General features: G+C 51.9%; 1 protein-coding gene across 1 annotated transcript in view; it reads left to right on the top strand.

Annotated features, from left to right (window-relative positions):
* The first annotated feature begins 9,249 nt into the window (after positions 1–9,249).
* Positions 9,250–11,270, top strand: part of Pi16 (peptidase inhibitor 16) — a 9,017-nt gene continuing 6,996 nt past the window's right edge. Inside the window, exon 1 of the mRNA XM_031348216.1 lies at positions 9,250–9,772. Coding sequence (XP_031204076.1) covers positions 9,587–9,772 — 186 coding nt within the window. The 5' untranslated portion in view covers positions 9,250–9,586. The remainder of the gene's footprint in view (positions 9,773–11,270) is intronic.

Here is an 11,270-nt window from a genome sequence, read left to right as displayed (position 1 = left end):
TGGCTGTCCTGGAACTCACTCTGTAGACCAGGCTGGCCTTGAATTCAGAAATCCACCTGCCTTTGCCTCCCATGTGCTGGGATTAAAGGCGTGCGCCACCACCTCCTGGCGAGGCATTTTCTTAAATGATGATTGTTGGGGAAGGAGCCAGCTCTGCTCACCAGGCAGGGTGCTGCCCCTAGGCTGGTGGTCCTGGGTTCTGTAAGAAAGCAGGCTGAGCAAGCCATGAAAGCCAGCCACTCGTACATGGCCTCTGCATCAGCTCCAGCCTCAAGGCTCCTGCCCTGACTCCCCTTGCTGATGGGCTATAACTGTAAACTGAATGCATCCTTCCCTTCCCAAGTAGCTGTTGGCCATGGGATCTGTCACAGCAGTAGACACCCTCACTATGACACCCAAGCATGCACAGAGACCTGAACTGAATCCCCAGAAGTGTGAGAACTGAGCATGGTGCACACACACACACACAATCCCAGCACTCAGGGTGGAGGCAGGGGGACCAGAAGTCCAAGGTCACCCTTGACTTCAGCCAGCCAAGAACATGTGTCTCAAATAAAAACATAAATAAGTGAAAAACTAAAGAGGAGGGCTGGAGAAATGGCTGACTCAAGTTCAACTCCTAGCACCCACCCGGAGCTTCACAACTGTCTGTAACGTCAGTTCCGGGGGATTTGAAGTCCTCTTCTAGCTTCATGGACAGGAGGCATATACGTGGTGCACTGACATACATTCAGACAATGAATAATATATTAATCTAAACTAAATATATTTCATGTATGTTAAATACAGATAGATTATTTATATAATATATATATAATATATATATATATATATATATATATATATATATTAGAGAAACACAGACAGGTTGTGATGTGTGATGCAGAGGATCAGACAATGGCCACACACATGCCAAGCAAGGGCTGCACTGCCAAGTGACATCCGCAAACTATTTTAATTAGAAGTTATGATTCCCACCCTATGATAATATTTTTTGAATGTTAGTCCCTATTTGCTCAGTTTTACGATTGCATTCCTCCAACATGACGAAGCGTGCTTCCAGCTTTCCTAACGGTCTTACTGACAAGCCCCTGGACACCATCCTCAAGACAGAGAGTTCACCAAGTGTCTTTTATTTTTCTGCATAACAGCTTATTTTTCTCAAAGATCATATATTCCTGTTAGTTATTTCGATGCGTATGGGTGTTTTGCCTGCACACGTACCTGCACACCATGTGCGTGCCTGGTGTCTGCAGAGGCTAAGATAGGCCATTGCATCTCTTGGAACTGTAGCTACAAACAGTTTGGAGCCTCTCTGTGGGTGCTGGAAATCAAACTTGAGCCGTCTCTCCAGAACCCACAGTTTACTACATATAAATGTATAGTATGGGTCCATGCTTACTGTGTCGAAGATGTCTGCAGAGACCAGAAGGAGGCGCTGGATCCCCTGGAGTTAACAGTCGGTTGTAAGCTGCCAGACACAGATGCTGGGAGCCAAGCTTGGGACCTCTGCCAGAGCAGCAATTGTTCTTAACTGATCTGCCATCTTGCCCACCTTACTTAATGAATCCTTCTTTGAACCATGTGAGGATATTTGATTTTGAATATCTCTATGTATCATTCTCTGTGTTATAATTCTGGCCTTTTAAAAACAAAAACAAAAACCAAAAAAACCCACCTTTTCGGGGCTGGAGAGATGGCTCAGTGGTTAAGAACTCTTGACCGCTCTTCCGAAGGTCCTGATTCCCAGCAACTGCATGGTGGCCCACAACCATCTATAAGGGGATCTGGTGCCCTCTTGTGGCCTGCGGATGTATATGCAGCAGAGTACTTACACATTTTTGTTGTTGTTGTTTTGTTTTTTATTTTGTTTTTGAGACAGGGTTTCTCTGTGTAGCCCTGGCTATCCTGGGACTCACTCTGTAGACCAGGCTGGCCTCAAGCTCAGAAATCCGCCTGCCTCTGCCTCCCAAGTGCTGTGATTAAAGGCGTATGCCACCACAACCTGGTTTAATTTTTTTTTAAGGCACTCACACAGCCCACGTAGGCTTGCCTCAGGCCATCTCTGAGTCTCTGCCCTTTCCGACCATCCTGAGTCTTCACCTTCCCCACCCTCCCCACTCTCCCCACCCCATCCCCACCCTCCCCACTCTCCCCCCCATCCCCCTACAGGAACTAACAGTTTCCTAGCTGCCTGCCGTTTCCTGTTCTCTTCTCCACCCCACTCCCATGTTCTCAATCTTTATATTTACCTCCACTAGGAGAAAGTACTGAAAATGAAATGATCAAAACCAAGGAAGAGGGGCCACTGGGGTGGCTCTGTGGGTAAAGACGCTGTCACCAAGCCCGGCTACCTGAGTTTCATCCCCAGCACCCGATGGAAGGAGAGAACCGCCCCCGACAAGTGTCCTGAGCACGGATGCCACAGCATGAACATGCCCCACCCTCTGCACATCAACTGATAGAAGTGACACAGTTTAACAGGACTCAAACCCAAGCTGAATCCGGCTTGGTAAGCCTTTCCCTTTTTATTGCTGAGCCCCTCACACACAGGGCCACCTTGTCCCTCAGGCGGGACCATTGGCTTCTGAACAAACCTCACTTTGGGCTTGCGCGTGACTTTGGCTTTCCTGGCTAATCAGCTTGGCTTGTCCCTATAGGGGACAGCCCAGGCCTTGTGTCTGCCATTCCCTGAGGACAAGTGTCCTTCAGCTTCCAAAGCTGTCCTCCAAGCCACCAGTGGACAGCCCAGCCTGCCCTGGCTGGCAGACAGACCCCAACCCACACCTCTGAGCCCCGCCCTTTCTGCACAGAGGGAACAGAGCTCAGTCCCTGAGCTGGGTCAAATCAGGAGCAGCCCATGGCCTCAGCCTGTGGGAATAGTTAGTGCCCATTTCTGTGGTTGGCCTGTCTCTGGCCCTCCCACGCTCCCTACGGCCCAGTTCCACCCTAAGCTGTGGATGTTCACTGTCTCTGCACAGCCCCACACCATGCAGAGCCTGGGTCCTCCTGAGGACTCCTATCCCTGAGTGCTGAGTGGCCTTCTCCTGCCGGCCTGGCTATGAAGAACAAAGACAGATTTCTTCCATGGCTGAGACTTTCAGCATTCTGTGTGTGTGTATTTGTGTATGTGTGTGTATGTGTATGTGTGTGTGTGTGTGTGTGTATATGTGTATGTGTGTATGTGTGTATATGTGTGTATGTGTATCTGTGTGTGTATTTGTGTATGTGTATGTGTGTATGTGTATATATGTGTGTATGTGTATATGTGTATGTGTATATGTGTATGTGTGTATGTGTTTATGTGTGTATGTGTGTATATATGTATGTATGTGTGTGTCTGTATGAGTATGTGTGTGTATGTGTTTATATATGTGTGTATGTGTGTGTACGTGTGTGTATGTGTGTATGTGTATATGTATGTGTGTATATGTGTGTATGTGTGTATGTGTATATATGTGTGTATATGTGTGTGTGTGTGTGTGTGTGTGTGTGTTTTGAGGAGGGGTGTCTCTACTTCTCTCCTGCTCCTGGTGTCCCGTAGGCAGTCCACTTGGATGACAGCAGCCCCATCCTCCTGCCTGAGCACCCTTGCCACACAAGAAGCTTGAGGGGCAGCCTCAGCCCAGAAGAGGCTCTCGGCCCACAGATGCACCTCCTTCTACCTCAGCCCTGCTGCCCAGCAGCTTGGCCTTGCCAGTGTCTGGGCATCTCATCTGGAGCTGGACACTGTACCAGGGGCCGCTGGTTTGCTTTGTAGAGCTGTGACCAAATGGCAGACAAGACGCCCTGAAAGGCAGAGGCTTTGTTTTGGATCAACATTTTTTTTTTTTTTGGATCAACATTTAAGAAGGAAAATGATTCATCACGGCAGGAAGGCCCCACACTGCATCTTCAGTCAGGAAGCAGGGAAATCAGGAAGTGGGGCCCAGCTATAAAAAACAAAAAAAACAAAAAAAAAAAACCTTAAACCAGCTGGGTGGGGTGGCATATGTCTTTAATCCCAGCACTTGGGAAGCAGAAGCAAATGATCTCGTAAGTTTGAGACCAGCCTGGTCTACAGAGTGAGTTCCAGGACAGCCGGGGTTACACAGAAAAACCCTGCCTTGAAAACAACCAAAAAAAAAAAAAAAAAAAAAAAAAAAAAAAAAAAAGCCCAAAACCTAAGCCCAGTGACTCATTTCCCCCTAAAGGTTTCACAGCCTACAGCTGCTGATGGATTACACACCTGCAGGGGACATTTACAGAGGGTCGGTGACCCTGCTGCATGAAGTCTCTCCACCACACAGAGAAGCCTGGGAGATAAGCAGTCCAACACTGGAAAACAGGATGCTGCCTGAGAAGGAAACCGTCCAACTACAGAATAGAAACCACACTGGGTGGTGGTGGCACACGCCTTTAATCCCAGCACTTGGGAGGCAGAGGCAGGAGGATTTCTGAGTTCGAGGCCAGCCTGGTCTACAGAGTGAGTTCCAGGACAGCCAGGGCTACACAGAGAAACCCTGTCTAGAAAAACCAAAACACCAACCAACCAACCAAACAGAATAGGAATCACACAGCTGACACAAAGTCACCTGAGGAGCAGATCCCTGGATGTGACACAATAGAGAACAGTTAAAGACCCAGCCAGTCAGAAGAAGGGCAAGTGGCCTCCAGTGAGGCTCAGAAAAGGGACAGCCACAACCAGGCAGGCAGGCTTTGTCCACCTGCCAGGAACAGAGACCCGCAGGGTGACAGAATGGGCCTGGGCCTTCTAGGCTGTCTGCTGACAAAGGAGGCTGCATTGCTGTGACCAAAGCTCTACTCGAAGAAAGCGGCTTTTTGTTGGGAGTTGTATACATCATAGGATGGGGGAGGGGACAGAGCAGAGCGGCTCACACACCACAGCGGGCTCACACCACAGCGGGCTCACACACCACAGCGGGCTCACACCACAGCGGGCTCACACCACAGCGGGCTCACACACCGCAGCGGGCTCACACACCGCAGCGGGCTCACACACCGCAGCAGGCTCACACACCGCAGCGGGCTCACACACCACAGCGGGCTCACACCGCGGTGGGCTCACACCACAGCCGCCAGGATGCAGAAGGGGCAAGCCTCCAAGGGCCGACTCAATGTGGCCTCCTTCATCACACACCCCATCCCCGCCCCACTGATGCTACTGTCACCCGAGTCCATCTTGGGAGCTGATCACCATTGGTCAGCTCAGAGCAGTGAGACTCTAATCACGTGTGGAAATGCTGAACACACACGAGAAGAGAGCTTTCCCCACTCTCACAGAACCCCTGCGACCTCGGTGGAGACTCTAGGAGATGAGTCCCTCACTGGGACTCATCTTCCCACCACCAGGCTCCTCTCCAGGCCTCCGAGCCACCAGTCACTCCAAACCTCACATCCCGATGCATGTAGGGGGCTGGACAGGGGGTGGATTAGCCCAAGTGGATGCTGGAGAATGGAATCCGAGAACCGAGCCAGACTGTGGGTTCCGGGGCCCAGTGGGGAGCTGAGCTCCGATGAACACGGACCATTGGAGCTAGCTGTGCTGCTGGGTAGGAAGACGGGAAGAGCTGTTTAGGACGCATTAACCTTGCTAAGGAGCTTAGGCTTGGCGTCATCGACTGTCCACCACCGTGGGCAACGGAGATGAAAGCATCCAGAGACCCTCAAGGATGTGTGCAGACTGACCAAGCAGCATTTGTATTGGGGGTGAGGGACAAATATCCATCGGAAAGAAAATGGACAAATACATGACCGTGTGTGTGTGTGTGTGTGTGTGTGTGTGTGTGTGTGTGTGTGTGTGTGTTTATGCAATGGAATACTATACAGCCCATGTAGAAGAGTGCCCATATAGTTCTATATGCCTTGACATCAACAAGTCTTGAGAAAAAAAAAAAAAAAAAAAACCTCACAGGAAAAGGAAAATAACAGGTTCACAGGCAAGGATATAGACCAAGTTGTCCATGTGTGGTAGCCACATGATCCTCCATAAACCTGAATAAACCAAGCTGAAAGTGTGGTTCCACAGCCACACTGGGCACATCGTATGTGCCCGCATCCCGGTGCACTGAACATCGGCAGCTATGGAATAGGCACTCTCACATACAGAACATCTGATGGACCACGCCGGGGGCTTTAAGACGCGACGGTGGTGACAGGTGTCCGAATGGCACCGATGTGTCGTGCTTAATGACAGAGCAACGGAGACGATGTAATGTCAAAGGACAAACTCAAGACAGGTTCCATCGAGGCCTGGGAGCTGCAAACCAGAGGACCCTGGGCCTTTGACGCTGTCTCCTAGGCCAAACGTGGGCACATGGTACCTCTACTATTATCAATACTTTCCTTTACTTATCTATAGTTTCAGATGGCTGTATATGAGACGCACTCTGAGGAAGATCATCGTTAAGATAAGCAGAATCGGAGTGTGTGGGTGCACACTTGGAATCCCAAAACTCGGACGTAGAAGGATTGGGAGTTTGAGAACATCCTTAGTTATGTAGTTAAAGGTTAGCCTGCGCTACATATGACCTTGTCAGGAAAACAAACAAAAACAAAAGAACAGGCCACACAGACAAGAGACGAAAATGGACTGAAGGAAGGGCTCTTTGGGGACATCCGACCTTGTCTTTACATTCCTCCCTAGTCCCTGGCACCAGGTGTCAGTAGCTTGCTAGCTCTGGCCAATCATACACATTTGTGCAGGCTGGCCCTCTGCAGTGGCACACACCCAACTCTGGAGGCCTGGGCCAGGTACCCTGTCTCCCTGCCCTAGGAAGGCTATTGGTTGCATCTGCGGATGGCACACCAGAGAGGAAAGGGGCGTCTGCCTACCTGGTGCTGTGAGGGGCAGCCTCTACTTAAGAGTTGGGGCTATCTGGGCAGCCAGGTTCTGCTGGGAGGGGTTCAGTCTTCCGGGGGGGGGGTCCCAGGTGAGAGGCGAGGCCCTGTCCATCAGACACTTCTATCCGGGGCCAGGGATGCCAAACCTGGTTGGCAGCAGACCTCTTTGTGTTTTCTGAGACCCCTGGAAGCCTTCTGCTCTTCCGTCTCCGGTGCCAAACTCTGGACAGAGCACAGGCTGAAAGGCAGGTGGCCTGCTCAGCGGGGGAGTGACAGCGGGGTTGGAGCTGGGACACCCCACCCCCTCCATTCCCACCTTACCTCCTGGATAGCCAGCTCCTCCTCTCCAGCCCCTCTCATGGGCTCAGGCCTCCATCCCTCTCCTCTTCCAGTCTCTCTGGCCCCTCTTCCCACCCCCTGCCTGCCTACTGAGTCGAGTTCCAACCCACCACTCCTAGTTTGAACCGAGTTCAGTCATTGTAACTATCTTTCCTTTAATGACACTAAATTCCTCTGCCCGCCTGGTTTTGTGGCAGTGATCTGCTGTGCTGGGGATCAAACCCCATGGCTTGACCCTGAGCCCCAGGCCTTGCCTGTTTGGCTTCATAGATCAGATTTGCACATGACCATCTCACGTGAGGAGTCCCCCTCTCCCCCAGGAGCAGTCCTGGGTTCTCTCTTTCACTTTAGGGGAGGACACAGGTGTCACACAGGGCAGAGGATTCTCAGGTAGGACATCCAGGGTTGCAGGGGGTCGGGGGTAGGACTATGGCCCACAGGAGTCAGGGAAGAGTCCCCTCCCATGGTGGCTCTCTTGCCCGAGGATCCACCTTGCCTGGCACCATCTCAGGGTGGCCAGAACTGCTTCTGTGAGGAGGAAGGGCCATGAGATCCATGCAGGCAGGCACTGCTAGCCACACAGTCCTTCGTTGGCGGCGGGCTGACAAAGAGAAGTGCAGCCGGTGGCTGTAGTGCGGTTCAGAGCAAGCAAGGGCCTGAGTGGTGGTGGCATCGAGCACGCCTTTAATCCCAGCACTCAAAAGGCAGGGGCAGACAGACCTCTGTGAGATCAAGGCCAGCCTGGTCTATAGAGTGAGTTCCAGGACAGCCAGGACTACACAGAGAAACCCTGTCTCAAAAAAACAAAACCAACCAAACAAAGAGCAAGCAAGGATCTAGGACAACAGAGAAGGTTGAGCCGGGAACAACTCCACACAGCATGGGTCTTTGTTTTCTTCAGGCAACTTACTTTAGATCTCTTGTGGAGGGGACATCTCTGCCAGCTCTCCCTCCTCCCCGTTTCCGACACCCATTCTGTGTGTCTATCTGGTGATAGCATGGATTGATTTTTTTTTTACAGATTTATTTATTTTATGTATATGAGTACACTGTAGCTATACTGATGGTTGTGAGCCATCATGTGGTTGCTGGGAATTTGAATTCAGGACCTCTGTTCACTTCGGTCGGCCCTGCTTAAAGATTTATTTATTATTATATGTAAGTACACTGTAGCTGTCTTCAGACAGCAACAGAAGAGGGTGTCAGATCTCATTATGGATGGTTGTGAGCCATCATGTGGTTGCTGAGATTTGAACTCAGGGCCTTCGGAAGAGCAGTCAGTGCTCTTAACCACTGAACTGTCTCTCCAGCCCGTGGATTGATTTTTTTTAATTACACGCTACATAAATTCTGTTCATTCTTAAATTGTCCCCCTCCAGTGCTCACAAATGTGTGCTACCAAGGACCTCAATTCCATGTGTCATGTCCTCATGAGAACATCTTTTTAAAAACGGAGGAGGAGGAGGAGGGGGAGGAGGATGGAAGGGGGAGGAGGACAGGGGGCTGGAGAGATAGCTCAGCCCATAAGAGCACTGTCTGCTCTTCCAGAGGTCCTGAGTTCAATTCCCAGTCAACCCCTTCCGTGATAGTTCACAACCATCTCCAGATGTGATCTCACGCCCTCTTCTGCCATGCAGGTGTACATGCAGACAGAGCACTCACCTACATTAAGTAAATAAGTAGATATAATTGTGAAAGGATCGCAATTAGAGAGCAGCTAACCTGGGCTGCATAACGAAGCGCTCTTCCATATCCCCTGACTTCTTTCCTGCTCCTGTGGATAGTCCTCATCTTATTTAGAAGGCTCTACTGGGGTTGGCGACACAGTTCAGCAGCTAAGGGTGCCTGCTGCTCTTGCAGAGAACCCGGGGTGGACACTTAACGTTGCTGCCATGACTCAGTTTACCGCAAACATTTCGGTGGGCGGGACCTACGGACCGAGGCATCTGGACACATTGTCTCTCCCTCCCTTGATCTTTTGGGGGTACTGGTAGCTTCCTCGTCTTACCCAATCCGGTAAGGCTCCTTCTTTGTCTGGTCCTCCACCCTTGGTGGGTGTGAGTTGGGTGCCAGGGCACAGCTGTGCAGCTGCTTCTGGGATTGCGTCCCCTGAGGATCTGCCCACCTCACGAGGGACCATGGAGCTGGTGTAGCCTTTGGCCTGAGCCCCCGTTACTGAGAGGAGAAGGAGGGCTGTTGCCAAGGACTCCAGGGGAGTGGATTCTACTCTGGTCCAAACCCAAGGCACCCAGCCCTCCTGGAGACATTGTGTGAGCAGGGCTGGGCCTCCAGACACAGCCCCTGCCGCCCCACCCCAGCCAGGGTGGTGCTTGTGTGGGAAGGACTTTAAGTCCAGCCGCCAGACCCCTGATCGGGAGGGGAGAGGCAGAGAGGGCTGGCCACCATGCACGGCTCCTGCAGCCCGTGGGTGATGCTGCTGCCGCTGCCGCTGCTGCTGCTCCTGCTGCTGCTGCTGACTGCCACGGGCCCCACCACAGCCCTCACAGAGGATGAGAAGCAAACCATGGTGGAGCTTCACAACTTCTACCGTGCCCAGGTGTCCCCGCCAGCCTCAGATATGCTGCAGATGGTGAGTGTGGTTGGGTGCCCACCTCCTGGGACTGAAGGGGTGCGCGGCAAGGCCTGCCACAAGCCCTTTGCCCCCCCTCCTGGTGGGGATGCTCTCTCAAGACTCCTTCCTCTCTGGTCAGTGACAGAGTCCCTGGTGCTGTATAATGTACTGGTCCCCATAATCAGCCCCATCTACTAGATGAGAAAACTGAGGCTCGGAGGAGGGCACTTGCTCAGGCTTAAGCCCTGACTCCCCACACCAGTGGCCTCCCCATCAACTCTTCTCAAGATGGGCTGGCCAGGAGGGGGGAGAGGAAGGGCAGATGAGCCCAGAAAACACCCTCGAGGGGAAGAGGCCTGACAAGGGCTGTGGGGCCCACATTTCAGGTGTTCTCTCCAACACCCCATCTCATTTGGGGGGCATCCTGTAACCATGTGGATTCTCTCAGTCTCTCATCGGTAAAATGGGGTCACAAGCGCACCCACATACATGGGCTGCCTCTCACACATGTAATACTACATACGGTGAAATACAAAACACACATATAACACACATACAAACTTATCTACACAACAGAGAGAGGAACACACAGACAATTGAGGCCAAGGCTGGTGCCAGTGGCCAAGCTAGCGGAAAGAATATAATCAGACGACATCCTTGAGGCAGGATGTCTGCTCCGGCTTCAGCTGATAGAGTTAGAATCCCTCCCTTTCTGTCCCCTCTAAGGTCTGACTGGTCCACCCTACCCCTGTCCCCCACCCTACCCCTAGACACCTTCCATGGGCCAGGAACCCCTGAGCTAAGAGCTAAGTCACACCTGGGAAATACAGACGGGAACCTGAGGCCCCGTAGCCTCAGCTTGTCCCCTGTGGCTTGGTGACTCTGAGGGGAACCTTTTCCTGGTGGACAGTTAGGTACGGACATCCCTGCCCTGCAGGTCAGACAGGATGACTGATGAGAAATGCTCACAGCACCACACCCGTTGCCCTTGGCAACTAGAAACTGCAGACAAATCAGAAGCGTGGATACTAAGTAGCAGTTCTGCCTTGGGGTGGGTCTCACCAAACAGATGGGTGAGAGCCAGACCCCTCATTTCCATCCACAGATGGCCGGCACCAGGGGGTGACTTTGCTCAGGGTGTCCCCCACCTGGTTAGCACCTTGTCATTTAGCCCTGTCTCTTTCTCCACTCTCAGTCTGCCTACACAGTCTTCCCAGGTCCCACGGGACTCAGTTACCTGTGGCACTGAGCACAGTGGCCATGTTCCCCTGAGCTACTTACGACCACACGACCTTGGGGTTCTTGGTTCTTGCTCTCGTTCTGGTCTAGTGTCCAGGACTACTGAATGACAGAGTGGACGGGACCTACTTCCAGGGACAGAGGATCATGGTGGTTGCAATGTCACAGGCTGAGAAGTCCCTATGGGACCTCGGTCAGTCGTAGACTCAGCTTGGAGGTTAGAGCTGGAGCTACTTGGAGCTGGGGCTGGGATTTAGCTTAGTGGTAGAGTCTAGCA

This window comes from Mastomys coucha, unplaced genomic scaffold (assembly GCF_008632895.1).
Source record: "Mastomys coucha isolate ucsf_1 unplaced genomic scaffold, UCSF_Mcou_1 pScaffold3, whole genome shotgun sequence".
Taxonomy (NCBI): Eukaryota; Metazoa; Chordata; class Mammalia; order Rodentia; family Muridae; genus Mastomys; species Mastomys coucha.
Note: the sequence above shows the minus strand (reverse complement) of the source record. Positions and strands in the feature narration are given on the sequence as shown.